Below are 13,933 nucleotides of genomic sequence, written 5' to 3'. Positions count from 1 at the left end.
GAAAGAGATCAATTGCCCATAATGTTTAAACTTAACAGTAAAATAAAAAGATTTTGTAATTTATAATATAATTTATGAAACATAATATAAATTACAATCATTACAAAATCTTTTTATCTTACTGTTAAGTTTAAACATTATTGGCAATTAAATTAAAGCAAAATTAAACCAAATTAAGTAAAATATGACATAATATAAATAATAATATAATATAATAGTAAATAATATATAAATAAAATAAAATAGAGCAAAAATTTATATCGAACATAAAACGAGCAATGGAAATCATTAAATAGAAATGCGAAATAAGGAATAAGTACCTTAAATTTTGTACATTTCTCGTAATTTTGAATATATCTCTTTCAAATAATTTACATTTGTATATCGCTGCTTATCTCACATTCGACACGTGCGCGACATAACACACGAGACTATGCACACATTTAAAAATGGCACTCTTTAGCCGTGCAAATTCGAATACCTTTTCGTTATTAAATAATTGTTATTGCAGAAAATTTACTATTGGCACGAATAGATTAAAGTCAAGAAACTGTGTCTCGATATCGACAACATTACGAAATAAAAACAAATTAGGTAAGCTGCATAGATTTTAGAACATAACCTATAATAACCTCAAATAAAAATTTAGCAATTTCTTTTTATAATAATTTATTAGCTCCTACTCTTAAATGCAGCACGAATTAATGTCTGTTAAATTTTTTTCTTTTTACAATAATTTTTCATTTATCTTTTTTATTTTTTCTACTAGTGTACAAGTTACATTACTATTTGGCAATTTTGTAGGTCCAGATACAATGTTTGAGACTGAAATCAATAGGAGAAGAGATGAGGCATGCCGGAGCTTGTTAATACAAGTACATTCGTCAAAATCACACAATGATCTCTATAGGTATTGCACAGAATTTGGACCAATTTTGGGTATGCATCATTATTGCAGTAATAATAATGTAAGCTATTACTTTTCATCTATTTAAACTTATGTATTATGATAGTAATATACAAATATAATTTAAAAGTACTATACATTGTAACTAATTTTAGAATTATATCTTGGTTGAGTTTGAAGATATGCTACCAGTAAGTAAAATTATGTCATCTGCTTCCTTTGGAAATAAGGACAACATTGTTTCTGTAAAATCGTCGATTTTGTGGTTCAAAAAAGGCCAAATCACTTCGAAAAAGAATATTCAGAAAGTAATACCTTTATCTGTGACAAATGGTTGTATGCCACCAACTGACAAAGAAGTTGCTAAATTAATGTTTGATGCAAAAACGGTAAGTTCCTTTTATATTATATTTATATTATGATTGAGATTATTTAATGTAGATAATGTAGTTAAATTTGCAAAGCTCATAACTTTTGTTCACCAGACTTCAGGACAGATAATACTTCTTTACGAGGCACTAAAATTAACTGACTTAGAAATAAGACTGAGATTTCATGCTGCACAGCACTTAGAGCAGTATTTTTCTGGGCTGTTTGACAATATAAGGGTTCTACCATTTGGCTCCTCTATAAATGGTTTTGGAAGAAAAAGGTGTGACCTTGATTTAGTCGTTGTCCCCGATAATGCAGAAGTAATTATACAAATAATATTTAATTTAATTGAATTTTCACTTTTAATTAATACTAAATCAATTTCAATGTTTTAACATTTATAGAATGATATGACGAGTAGATTAATATTTCATTCAAAATATATGGCACATGACAACAGGCTTAAAACAAAAGAATTTTTAAATATACTTGCAATGACTATGCAGAATTTAATCCCTGGAATTTTGAATGTGAGAAAAATCTTGGAAGCGAGAGTACCTATAATTAAATTTTGCTATGACTACACACAGATTGAATGTGACTTAAGTGCGACAAATATGTAAGTTAAAATATATTTTAATTTTATTTATTATGAGAAGAGAAGAGGTACTTTTTATTTTTAAATAATAAAATATGTAAAATATTAATATTAAACTATCTATTTCAGGACTGCTATATATATGACCGAATTGTTATATTTATATGGAGAAATAGATTGGCGAGTAAGACCGCTTGTTATAGCAATACGAGTGTGGGCAAAGAGCCAAGAATTAACGTCAAACGTACCAGGACAGTGGATAACAAATTTCCCTCTTACATTGTTAGTTCTATTCTACTTACAACAGAAAAAAATATTGCCTTCCTTAAAAACGTTGAAATTATATGCATGTAAGTAATGTGTATTATAAATCAAAGAAATATTTGTATAATATTTAATTAAAAAATTGCACCTTTCTGTTGTACAGCGCGCAGTGATGCTCGTTATGCTGAAAGTGGTGGCATAGATTGCACTTTTTTGCGGGATATTAGCAAATTACCAGCCGACTACAAGTATAAATTGAATCAGGACAATCTAGAGACACTTCTGCATGGTTTCTTCGAGTATTATTCGACCTTTAATTTTCAAACGTATGGAATATGCATTCGCGAAGGAGTAAAAATCCGAAAACCGTCACGCTCACCACTTCATATTACCAATCCTCTGGAAACAACGTTGAACGTCTGCAAAAATGTAAATCTTTACGAATTGGATCATATAATTTCAAAATCCCACAACGCACTCTATACGTTAGAAACTGACGACAAATCCAAAAGTAATAGTTGGGGTATTATGAATATATTAAAATTAAATAACATAATGAATGTAAGAAAATCGAATAGCACACGAGAACAAATTAATGAACAACTCTCGGAGAATCATTCCTACGTAAATACTGAAAAATTTGAGGATAGCGAAGTTGACGAGGCTAAAACGAAGAAAAAAGAAACAGCATGATACCGAAATGAATAACGAGAAAATGTGTACTTTATCTGCATAGAAATGCATACACTGTATATATTTCTGCACGAGACATTTTCTTTTTTTATACCAACGACTTGATATAGAGATTGTGCCAGAATTATAGAAAGGTTTTGCTTAAAGAAAAAGAAAAACGTTTATCGATGTCGATCGCGTGTATTGTATATGTAAAATAATATCTGAAAATAGAAAACAAATGTACATATAATCGACAATTACATATAAATCAATTTAAATATGTTTTTTGTCTTAAATAAATGATTGTAAAATACCACAGTCGAGTTAATTACGAATGTTAAAAGTGAAAATACTCTCGGATCTTACCTGTTTTTTAATACACGGAGGATACGATATAGAAAATGAAGGGTGTATTTATTAACTTGTATATATTTTACTATACCAGCAATTTCTCATATATGCTTACATGTGTACACTCGCTATAATTAGAACGTTTATTGTAACCCTGCTGAAGATTACAAATCTTCGTTCGTAGTTAAATTCGAAACAACGATTAACGATCGCATTGACTTTCACAAGGAGGATTTCTCGTAATACCAATTTACCCTTACACCTCTCACATTTGGAGCAAATTGTAAATATCATTACAGTCGATCGTGACCAAGCCTTTGCGACAGCGCTTCCACAGCTACGTGTCGCAGAGTGATCATCGAGTTTTTGTTAATCTTACTGGCGATTACGAGTTAACTCTCGAATTAGGCTATTCTTCGCAAATCGAATATCGTCGATTAAATTCGTAATATATCGCGACTGGCAGTGTTGTTTACTAGCTAAAAAGTGTTACCATTTTACTTGATCAATCGAGTTGCGCGATGTACTTTACTGGACTATGCATCCGACCCGTTGACGTTCAAGAAAAAAATCCCGTGCACCGTACAGACACGGTGACGGAATAGAACCATGTATTCGAATGAAGAAACGGAGACGTGTTAAAACATTTTGCAATAATAAAACTGAGATAATATTCGTTTAAAACGAAATGACACTTGTCTGTATAGTTTCGATTGCAACGTCAACCGCGGCTTTTTTGCAATTATTGTACATTGCACACGCGCGTTTTAATTACAAAAAAAACCTTCCACTATCTATTCCTAATCAAGGCTCTACGTGTATTAACCGCCCCGGGTAGATCGTGCAGGCAATCAAGTAGCGGACATAAGTTATCGTCGTACTATCCATCTATTCCATTCTTGTAACGTCTGAATTTATAATGGCAGCGATACCGACCTTCGGCGCTTTCATCATATCGAATGCAATTAAAATTCGCTATATAAAAGGTACTCTGCGAAAGTTACTTGTGTCGTGCGCGATACAACTTCGACGAAAGACATAATACAAAACGTCGGAATAATACAAATACCGCGCGTTGATCGGGATCTCAAAAAAATCTCTCGAAAAGTAATATAAAGACGAGAGCGCACTTGTCGAAGGTGCATTTCTCGACAATATTTTCCTATATTTTTTATATCGCGCAGAATATAGACCTTTCTCATTGCTCCTTTATTATATTTATATATCCATAATAATTATTGTAATATACTAGTAGAATGTCCAAAATTTTCGAAAAACCGACAATATCGGCTCTCGCAACAATACGCTTCCGTTGCTAATAAATAACATGTATAATTAAGCCACTTGGGGCGTGACGTTTAGTCTTTTGATCATTATTATTTCTTTTTCTAGCTATACGCAATAGGCTCGCGAATATTTCTCGGACAATGCTTCTTTACGACGTGTTAAGCCTTGCACGCGAGGACTGGCTACAAAGGGGCCGGCAAAAAGCGTCTCAGTTTGTTTTACTCTTACGGTGATGGCGATGATGATGCAAATGATGATGCCGCAGCTGAGAGCGCGTCTCCTGTACGGCTGCTACCAAGGTGCGCACCGCCTCCTCATGGCCTTCAAAGCTGTCCGCTTTCTTCAGCTGGCCGAGGGACGAAGCCCCTGCGGCCGCACCCTCGCCACCGGCACCGCGCTTGCTCTTGGGCCGTGGAAAGGTCTCCCAGGAACGCTGCTTCTGCACGAGAGACGACGACGTCCGTGACGTCGGTCCGATCAAAACGACCAGGGTTTTCCGGGGATCCTGCGCGATGGATTGTTGACCTACCGTCCCATCGGCGATGCTAGATCGCCTGCTGTTGCCGGAACCAGTAGTGCTTAGACTGTCGCAGCTCGCGCGTCGTCGCCTCCTCGCATCGCTCGCCGCCTTCCCGTCGCCGTAGAACAGCTCCTCGGAATCGCTGGCCGGGTAGATCTTGGCGACCTTGCTGCTCGGAATCGCTCGTATCTGATCGTCGCTCGGGACTGCGTGCACTTGCGCCTGCACGCGCTTCTTCGCCTCGCCCATGCTCGACGCTTCCGAGATTCGTTGATACTCGCCCTCGTCGCCTGCTGGAAGCACAGCACTTTTAGATGATGGTCTAAGCTTTCGATGCACGAATGCACGAATGCAGCGAATGTACGAAAGTTCACTGCGAGATGACGAGACACTTAACTTGGTAAGGAGAAATGTACGATATATATATATGTACATATATATAATATGTAATGGGTTAGTGTATGGATTACGTATATCTTTCTTTAATAATTAACATAAGATATTTACATATATCATGTACATAAGCGTGTGACAAACGACAAGCAACTTTACGTATTCGGCTGTCGGATGTTTATCGCCTCTAAGTCTAAACCCGAAAATTCGCCCGGGTGGACTACAAAGGAAGACCTGCGTGTCATAATGTATCAGTACTCGTTTGCACACAACGGTTCAGCGATTCTCCCGTTCTTACCGAGATGAGACTGCGGGGGCTGCGAATCGGTGCACCTTTCCGCCTGATCGAGCGCTTCGGCAGAATTGTCGCCAGTGCCTCCTTTCAGGGAACGATACAACGACCGCATCTTACTGCCGGACGAGTGTCCGGGTGGCGTCTTCGGTTTAGTGCTGTCCGGCGACTTGCGCGAACGTCGACTCTGACTCCGATCACGACCGTCCTCTCTACCTGGCGACTTTTTGCGATCATCCTTCGGCGTTCTGGCCTTCTCGATCAATTGACTGAGCACACCTCGTTTCGGATCGGTCGACTTGGCCGTCCCGTATACGACGATGTTGCCGCTCGAGTCCAGGACGGCGCCGACACCGCCGGACGGAGTACGACACCGCGTCGGAATCTCCTTTGTCTCTAAACGGTTATATTAATAATATTAAATGCTTTTAAATAATATTAAATACTTTAACGTTTTTGAAGGAACACAGAGGTACTTTCTCACCCTTCATGTACAGCGCGTTGTCGGCACTCGTGGCAGTGCGAGGATGACGATGATCTTTCGTTGGTGCTTGAGCTTGCGAATGCGATGGTGGTTCTTGCATTTGCAGGCGTGCCAGATGATCCAGCAACGCCTGTAAATGCTGATTATCGGCCGCATCCGCCGCGGCCATGCTAACGTCCCCTGCGCCGATGCCTATTGAGAATGATTTGACGAAGGGTTCCAGATGCTGAGCGAGTATTTGCAGCTTTTTTACTTCACTTCTCAATGATAATATATCATTCATCTGAATAGAAATATTATAAGATAAGATAATTAATAAAATTTAGAAACTGCAATGTCTGCAAATATAATTTATTAAAAACATCGCACCTGAGAATGGAAAATCTCCTTTTCTAAGTGAATTCTGCACATTTGTTCCTCCCATAGCGCATCGAAAACATTTCTCAATCGTTCCAATTCCACTTGATGATGCTCCAATTGCTGTTCGAGTACACGGCAATCTCTGGCCACATGTTCGTAACGCGTGCCCAGTGGTGGAGTGTTCGCTCTTTTCAAAACGGAAACGTCTCTTTGTAGCTCGCCCAATCGTTCTTTTACCGTAATCAACTGCTGACTCAACTCTTTCAGTTGAGTGTCGAATGTCCGGCAATGATTAGAAAACGGGCCGGCGTCAGATCCGCTTTTTGGCGGCAACCTCTGCGTAGTTTTGCTGCTCTGTAGAAAGAACATATTTCTAGCGTAAAACGCGAACGTACGTATGATTACATTCTCGATTATTAATTATAATTTTGTACGACAATCCATAAATAAAACTTAAAAAAAAAAATGTGAAAATACAAACGAGGATGACATCAAAGAGAAAACTTGTGATACAAAAGTGAACGATAATCGGTTCGTTTAATGAACATATACCTGAAGTACTTGAGGCTCCGACTGGCCAATTGTATGGCTACTGGCCATCTGATCGTACAGGGACTCGCCGGTGGCCTTTGACATGTTTTGCATTTGACCTATGTAAGGATGCAGAGCACGCGCGAAGTCAGCTCTGTAATTTGTCTTGATGTGCGCGGCAATTAAAGGCGGCCGCGACGGATGGCCCAGCTGGGCGACGCGGCTCAGTCGTTCGAGCATCGGATGCGCCAGTTCTAGAAACTGATATTTCGTCGCACCGGTGGTGAACGCAGTGCACAGCATCAGGTGCATTTGCAGCACGGGCAGTGCATTACCCAGGGCAAGTAGCTGCGTGCGTACCATGCGTTCCTTCGAGTCAAATTGACGCTGCAGCTCCGCGAGGACGTAGGAGTGCGTCTTGTTGATCGCCTCCTGCATACCTTGGCAGAAGGCGTTCAACGCACGTTTTTCAGACTCGAGACTGTGCCGCAGCTCGTCCAGTTGAGACTTGAGCGCAAGCACGCCATCCTTGATGCCGGCTTGAAGCTCGCAAATGGAGTTGACTGCGCGTTCCATTTTTTTCGAAGCCTGCTGCCAAGCGCTCTCAATATCCACGCAGTGTACTCGGGCATCCGGCGGGGTGTCGCGAAAACATGAAGCGCACAGCATACATTTGGCGCTTTGACTGAACATTATATATTGCTCGCCGTGACTCGGGCAACGACGCTGAGTGTCTTTGGCGCATTTGCTCATGTGCACCACTTCGTGGCTGGAGAACATCTTCGCACGGTGAGTGTGTTCTCTGCAGTGAGTGCAAAGCGCTTGTCCTGTTAATGTATGACATTTCTTGTTAGATTATGAATTATAGCTTGACGATAGTTGAAGGATATCTCCTTAAATACATACCGCATGTTGTACAAAAAAACATTGTGGATTTGTCGCGTTTGTCGCAATTGGCACATGGTGGATTTTCACAGTTTGCCAATTCCACCAATTGACGTATCAGCTGATCGGAAGGTGGTAGCTGTGCTCCATCTTTTAATTGTGTCTGCTGCCTGTGTCATTGCAATGAAATGTTAGTATATTACAATATATTATATATAAAAAAAAAAAAAAAAAAAAAACAATATATAATAATCAGAAAGGCATTAAAGAAGAAAATATCTGCGCTGGATAAATTGTCATATGTTGTTATTCGGTTACCCGCAGATGGGACACTTGATCGTCCCGTCAATGTGTGAGCCGTGTATACAACGGGCACAGAAGGTGTGGAAGCAGGAAAGCAGGCAGGGCTCGTTGTAGTAGTCATGACAGACACCGCAGGTGAGAGGGTTCCTGGGGTTGCCGCCCGGCACGCCCGTCGTGCCGTCGTCGCCAACCCCGTCGATTACCGAGCCCGAACTCGCCATCGTCGCCGGCACTTGGCCACCCAGAGTCGTGCCGTTAAATACACGCGCGCGGACGACACGCGCCTTCCGCCTCGCTTCACGACACCGCTCCCTGTTCCATGCTCGCGTACCTCTCTGCAGAAGAGAACGGAAGCGATTTATCGGGATGCTGCGTGCGCGTGACTTACCGCGCGGTAACATGGACAGCGGTGTCCAGCGGCGACGCCAAGACACAATCCAGAACGGGATCTAAAACGATGTCTTTACCCCTAGGACCGTCGGCCCGCCCGCACGGACCCGGAGAGAGATAGAGAGATAGAGTGAGAGAGCTCCTACGGAAGAGTGGTTTAACGGCTGCTACCCGCTAGACTCGTCATTCTGACGTAGCGCGACGCGCTTTCACGGTGGCCAGCCCCGTCTCTGCGCAACTGACGATCGGAGCGACTGACGTCACACCGGGGCACCCACCGTCCCCAGACTCACCCCCGTCATCCCCTGCAAATACACGTATACAAGGACGCGTGAGAACGACGTGTACATGTACACCCGTACACACGCCCATGTACGTGCAGAGATTTGCGCGGTCGACCCGGCCCGCTCTCGTCCTCGCCTTCTTCCTTCCATCCCGTTCCGCAGCCAGCACCACCCTCGCTCACGTACTTACGTACACACGCGAGAACGTGTGTATGTAATCGACAGAAACTCCAATATTCGCGCAGGAGGGTGCGAACGTCAAATAATCTGAAAGCAGCATCTAAAAAAACCAACATATATGTATATTAATCGCCAAACATTTTTCTAAAAATAACATTTTTCCTTACCTGCACTGCAATTTTTTTTTTTGCCGTTACATATATGGATGCAAATCTTTTCGGTAACGCCGATCCATCCTTTTTGCCCACCGAAGGGATCTTAGAAATAAATGCTAGAATCTGCAAAGGAGATATTTCACGTATTTAGGGCGACAGATTTGATCTCGCGGCAAAGCTGCTTTAAGGCATAGAGTGTATTTCAAAAATATATATTCATCATGTTAAATTGTAAAACGTACCACAGATTCTTTGCATTTTATTACTGAATAATATTAAAAACGTTATTTTATATTAATTAATTCATTCACCCACACATGAATCTAATTGGCGCAGCAAGAAGGTTGAAGTCTCTTCTGCCAATTCTTGCACCATCTAAATCACAATTGTGCATCTGTTAATTACCTTTTTATTAGTCTCTCTGTTCAAGCTTACCCTACTTGAATTTTGATTATCCAATTAAAGAGATTCGATATTCCATAGTCTGTTGATATCATCTTTCATTTTCAATACTTCAATTCCTATTATTCCTGGAAAAGTGTTTACTTTAATCAATTAAGTAAGGTAAATGCAACAAAAGGTGCTTCATCAAATTAAAGATATAATTCGAAGATGAAATTATTTGCAATAACAAAACTTGATGGAAAATACGTACTCGAGATTTTTGTTTAATTATTATGTTCGTCCTCGTGAGAAGTCCCAGATTTTCTTATCATCATGCATGTAATCCTTGCATCTTATAAAATCGCTGCTTTTTGATTACAAGGTTAGTGCGACTACTTGAAATTTGCCGATAGTCAAGGTTGAATGGGCATAAAAAAATCGCAGGATTTAATTGGCGAAGATGTAACATAATGGCGCGCGATCGTGATCGAGCTCGAATCCCGCCGGTGCAGTTTCACCATGGTTTTCGCGACGGAGCAGGCGCATCAGCGGTGCGGTCAGTGTTTACAATTCAAAGTGATGCGGAGCCATGGGAGATCAATAATCCACGCGTCGTTTCTCCGTTTTGCATAATCACGTCAATTCTCGTTCTGCGCCTAAGTATGCCGTCTCGCGGAGAGGACATTCTCAAGGGGTTTCAAGTGTATCCTTTAATTTAAGAGTTTCAGAGCGACTGCAGTCCGCGATCGCTCGGTAAGGCTTTGTAGGTTAGAAACGAAACGTCGAGCTCGAACAACTTTGACGTGTTTTTATTTCCGGCTTAATTTTACCTTTCCTTTTTTCTTTTCCGTTCTTCAGTGTTTAATTGTACGTTTATTTTACTTTTGAGTGTTAAGATTGTAATTGCGGTTGCGTAGAACGGATATTTAGAATGCCAACTCGATTGTATTTGTGTGAAAGAATGTCTCCTTAATTGCAACTTAGTAATTGGATGAACCTGCGTGACGCCGACAACGGAAAGATTCTCTGGCAGGGTAACGAAGACTTGTGAGTGCGATCGACTGGCCAAACATTTCGCTTAAAGATAGCAGACCGAATCTCTGATCTATGTGCCTAATTGCAGATCTGTACCTGATGTAGAACACGAGGCGCGTGTACCGAAGAAGATTTTGCGGTGCCGCGCAGTGTCGAGGGAAATCAATTTCAGTTCTGCGGAACCGATGGAAAGGTTTCGCTTGGAGCAGAAGGTGCTATTCAAGGGACGCTGTTTAGAAGAGTGGTTCTTTGAGTTTGGATTTGTCATTCCCAATAGCACCAACACGTGGCAGAGCTTGATTCAAGCGGCGCCAGAAAGTCAAATGATGCCAGCGAATGTATTGAAGTAAGTGAAAGCACATCCTCAGTACTTTTATCCGATTTGTATAATTTACAATTAATCTTGTATGTTTTCTTTTTTTTTTTCTTTTTACGATAGCGGCAATGTTGTAATAGAAACGAAATTCTTCGACGACGACCTCTTAGTGTCTACCAGTCGAGTCCGTCTGTTCTACGTCTAAATAAAATATATCCAAACGGTCCTACAATCGTACACGGGACCAACTAAACCAAATTCGATAAAAATTAAGTCACACGCATGTGAAAGTTCTTTACAATCAGTCGGCTTTCGTCCTTTAAATCGAATACTTTTTATGCATACGTTAAAGATATAATGTTGATAATGTTATAATTTTGTAAAGATCTACATAATTGAAGAAAGCCATTGATACAAAATTTATAAGATTTTATCGAACTAGCATTTTTCAAACGAGGCCTAATGTGCCTAAAGTATGTTTTTCACTCTTGTGAATCAAGGGACGTGACTGCACTGCTAAAGCACAGTAATTTATTTGTTATTCGTTAAGCATAGACGCAATAAGTTTTGTACATATTGTAATACACAACACCGCGAGCAATAAAGTTTATTAAAAATTCTATTTTACATGTTATTTAAATTTTACTTTTATAACCCGTAATATCTGCGTTATTAATAAATTTTGAAACATTTATTTGCGAGAGAAATGCAAGAGTAACCGTACGTAATGTTTATACTGTTTTCAATATATGTAAAGACATTATATGTTACAGTTTAACGAACAGACAGAGAAGAGATTGCCTGGCGCGAAAATATAATTTAATCATTGCAAATGTCAATTGCAAATTGCAGAAAATACTGCGAGATTGATGCGCTGTAAAGATCGACGAGAGATCTACAACTTTTTTTTTTTTATTGCACGGTCGTACTATAACAGTCGTACGCTATTGATTAGTGGTGTACAAGCAACACATTTTTTAGGCTTCACCACACCCCTTGAGGGAGTTCACTTTGAGTATACTCTGTCCCCTACTCTGCCTATGCGCGTTATACAAGTGTAAGGAAAGGAAAAAAACCCCTCGAAGAAAACGGAGAACAAGGAAACACCGAGGAGTCGCGGCGCGCAGTTAGCTTGAATGCGAACAAACTTCCTGTCGAGCGGACGTCGTATCCTTCACGTGTGATTAATTCAATTATTCTCGATCAGTCGGCTACCCTCGACGAACCAGAAGTTCTTGCGGGATGGACCTGAACGAAGAGAATGAAGGCGGAAACGAAAGCGGCAGGCAGCTATTTCTAGTCGGGACACCGCGCGATCCACTAGTATCAACCGGTGCGATCGTAGCATCATCGACTAATATCCCCGACGATGTCAACCAGGGCGACGATCTGCAGTCGAGCGGACTGACCGGCCTGATCGCTGGTGCGCAATCCACGTCCGTCTGCTTCCCAACGAAATTCAGTAAGTGCACGACGCCGCGTGCCAACCCGGACCTGATTTAATTAACTGCCTTCGTCTCGGCTGTCGGTGTCCCAAGTTGGGGTAGAGTGTCGCTCAATTAAGTTATTGCTAAGTGCATTAAGTGGATCCGCAGTCAACCCTTTTTCTTAAATAGAGTTAGCAGTAATCAGTTTAACAGTTATGAAGCGTTTGCCGCACTAACATGTTCGCGGAACACCGCAGCGTTAAATCCGGCGAGCGAGCGAGCGTGCTTCGTAGCGGATTTTCGTACCCCGTTGAGACACTGATAGACGCCACCGATACTTCGAGCACTTCGACGTTCTTATCTTCTGATCCTGAGGCAATCTTATCGGAACGGCGAATAAATTCTGTCTTCTTGTAGCGTACGATTTCTCGACTAGTCCGGAAAACGAGGAGAGACCATCCTGCGTCATCGGCAAAAGAAAGCAGCGTAGGTACCGCACCACGTTTTCCAATTTCCAGCTGGAAGAGTTGGAGCGTGCTTTCCAGAAGACTCACTATCCCGATGTATTCTTTCGGGAAGAACTCGCAGTTCGTATCCAATTGACAGAAGCTAGAGTACAAGTAATGTTCATATGTTTCTCTAACGGTATACATATATTATTATTATATACATACTTGCTGTACTAAAATTCATGTCACTATAAGTTTCCTCGCGAACAGGTGTGGTTCCAAAATCGGAGAGCAAAGTGGCGTAAGCAGGAGAAGCAATGTAAAATCGCGACCCATATGACATCGTCACACTTATCAACATCAGATTGTCAAGAGTTGCAGCAGCATCAATCGCAACAATCGGATCATTTATTATTGGAATCACCTTGCAGTCCTATATATCTCGGTATGGAGTGGGCAGGTTTTTCTCCTTACAACAACACTGATAGCGCATCGTCTCTTATCGTGAACAATATAAATAAACCAACGGAAGGGGAGGCTGACAATAATCCATTGCTTGATCCCGAATTGCTACAATTAAAATCTCCACGTTCCTAATAACATTAAAAAAAACAAAAAGTATATATGCAGTTAATTTAAATATGCAGTTTAATTTAAATATAATAAGATAATTTGCAATATAATTTTAACTAGAGAATATACAGGGTGTTCACACAGGAGTGATGCTGACACCTTATGTCAAACACCCTGTGCTGTGCGTAAAATACGAGAGTCCGAAGGCTGGTGCTTATCGAACAACGAATAAAATTTTTATGACAAAATTAGAATTTAATATTAATGATTGCACGAAAGTGCATACATTATTTAAAAATGACCACACGGGGCCTTATTTTTACGATCCGTTGTTTGTCGACAAGAAATTATACCACGATTATATTCTCAGATTAAAAACGATCATATACAACTTTTGTAAGAGATAAAATGTATGTACATATAATCGACTGTTCTTTTTTTCTTAGAAAAGTAGATTCTATTAAAGGAAAAGAATAAATTTGTATCATGTATAAATTTACTCTTTGCGAAACGTATCA

General features: G+C 40.4%; 4 protein-coding genes across 6 annotated transcripts; 3 read left to right on the top strand and 1 right to left on the bottom strand.

The window, feature by feature from the left end:
- The first annotated feature begins 401 nt into the window (after positions 1-401).
- Mtpap (mitochondrial poly(A) polymerase) lies at positions 402-2,905 on the top strand. The gene is made up of 7 exons (XM_070667712.1): positions 402-594; positions 805-968; positions 1,063-1,296; positions 1,393-1,599; positions 1,684-1,898; positions 2,007-2,227; positions 2,305-2,905. Exons 1-7 carry the CDS (start codon positions 450-452, stop codon positions 2,832-2,834), a joined length of 1,716 nt encoding a protein of 571 aa, XP_070523813.1. The 5' UTR covers positions 402-449; the 3' UTR covers positions 2,835-2,905.
- A 308-nt stretch (positions 2,906-3,213) lies between these two features.
- Positions 3,214-9,146, bottom strand: LOC139108976 (RING finger protein 207). Of its 3 annotated transcripts, none has more exons than XM_070667707.1 (8): positions 8,690-9,146; positions 8,238-8,557; positions 7,941-8,089; positions 7,056-7,861; positions 6,513-6,857; positions 6,144-6,426; positions 5,666-6,055; positions 3,214-5,264 (listed from the first exon to the last, which is right to left on the bottom strand). In XM_070667707.1, exons 2-8 carry the CDS (start codon positions 8,441-8,443, stop codon positions 4,663-4,665), a joined length of 2,781 nt encoding a protein of 926 aa, XP_070523808.1. In that variant the 5' UTR covers positions 8,444-8,557; positions 8,690-9,146; the 3' UTR covers positions 3,214-4,662. The 3 variants fall into 3 exon arrangements, with proteins under 3 accessions (XP_070523808.1, XP_070523807.1, XP_070523806.1); XM_070667706.1 differs by having other exon boundaries at positions 3,214-4,893; positions 4,984-5,264; positions 8,238-9,145; XM_070667705.1 differs by having other exon boundaries at positions 8,238-9,146.
- Positions 9,147-9,989: 843 nt separating this feature from the next.
- On the top strand, positions 9,990-11,588 carry Prbp (Prenyl-binding protein). Its single transcript, XM_070667716.1, has 4 exons — positions 9,990-10,318; positions 10,600-10,662; positions 10,739-10,996; positions 11,090-11,588. The coding sequence occupies exons 1-4, from the start codon at positions 10,086-10,088 to the stop codon at positions 11,169-11,171; spliced, it is 636 nt and encodes a 211-aa protein (XP_070523817.1). The 5' UTR covers positions 9,990-10,085; the 3' UTR covers positions 11,172-11,588.
- Positions 11,589-11,693: 105 nt separating this feature from the next.
- LOC139108981 (uncharacterized) lies at positions 11,694-13,931 on the top strand. Its single transcript, XM_070667714.1, has 3 exons — positions 11,694-12,428; positions 12,811-13,013; positions 13,113-13,931. Exons 1-3 carry the CDS (start codon positions 12,209-12,211, stop codon positions 13,437-13,439), a joined length of 750 nt encoding a protein of 249 aa, XP_070523815.1. The 5' UTR covers positions 11,694-12,208; the 3' UTR covers positions 13,440-13,931.
- The last annotated feature ends 2 nt before the right edge of the window (positions 13,932-13,933 follow it).

The sequence above is a fragment of the Cardiocondyla obscurior genome, linkage group LG16 (assembly GCF_019399895.1).
Source record: "Cardiocondyla obscurior isolate alpha-2009 linkage group LG16, Cobs3.1, whole genome shotgun sequence".
Classification (NCBI taxonomy): Eukaryota; Metazoa; Arthropoda; class Insecta; order Hymenoptera; family Formicidae; genus Cardiocondyla; species Cardiocondyla obscurior.
The sequence above is the reverse complement of the archived record's forward strand: the minus strand, read 5'-3'. Positions and strand labels throughout refer to the sequence as shown.

Bases quoted from the DNA above. Each gene is read 5' to 3' on its own strand.
- Mtpap (XM_070667712.1), top strand. From the start codon at position 450: ATGGCACTCTTTAGCCGTGCAAATTCGAATACCTTTTCGTTATTAAAT. The intron at 1,600-1,683 runs GTAATTATACAA...TAACATTTATAG, and splicing joins TTGTCCCCGATAATGCAGAA to AATGATATGACGAGTAGATT. The intron at 2,228-2,304 runs GTAAGTAATGTG...TCTGTTGTACAG, and splicing joins AACGTTGAAATTATATGCAT to CGCGCAGTGATGCTCGTTAT.
- Prbp (XM_070667716.1), top strand. From the start codon at position 10,086: ATGGCGCGCGATCGTGATCGAGCTCGAATCCCGCCGGTGCAGTTTCAC. The intron at 10,319-10,599 runs GTATCCTTTAAT...ATTGCAACTTAG, and splicing joins ATTCTCAAGGGGTTTCAAGT to TAATTGGATGAACCTGCGTG. The intron at 10,997-11,089 runs GTAAGTGAAAGC...TTTTTACGATAG, and splicing joins ATGCCAGCGAATGTATTGAA to CGGCAATGTTGTAATAGAAA.
- LOC139108976 (XM_070667705.1), bottom strand. From the start codon at position 8,623: ATGTTACCGCGCGGTAAGTCACGCGCACGCAGCATCCCGATAAATCGC. The intron at 7,862-7,940 runs GTATGTATTTAA...ATACATTAACAG, and splicing joins GTTTTTTTGTACAACATGCG to GACAAGCGCTTTGCACTCAC. The intron at 6,427-6,512 runs GTGCGATGTTTT...ATTTCTATTCAG, and splicing joins AGGAGATTTTCCATTCTCAG to ATGAATGATATATTATCATT.
- LOC139108981 (XM_070667714.1), top strand. From the start codon at position 12,209: ATGGACCTGAACGAAGAGAATGAAGGCGGAAACGAAAGCGGCAGGCAG. The intron at 12,429-12,810 runs GTAAGTGCACGA...GTCTTCTTGTAG, and splicing joins CTGCTTCCCAACGAAATTCA to CGTACGATTTCTCGACTAGT. The intron at 13,014-13,112 runs GTAATGTTCATA...CCTCGCGAACAG, and splicing joins TGACAGAAGCTAGAGTACAA to GTGTGGTTCCAAAATCGGAG.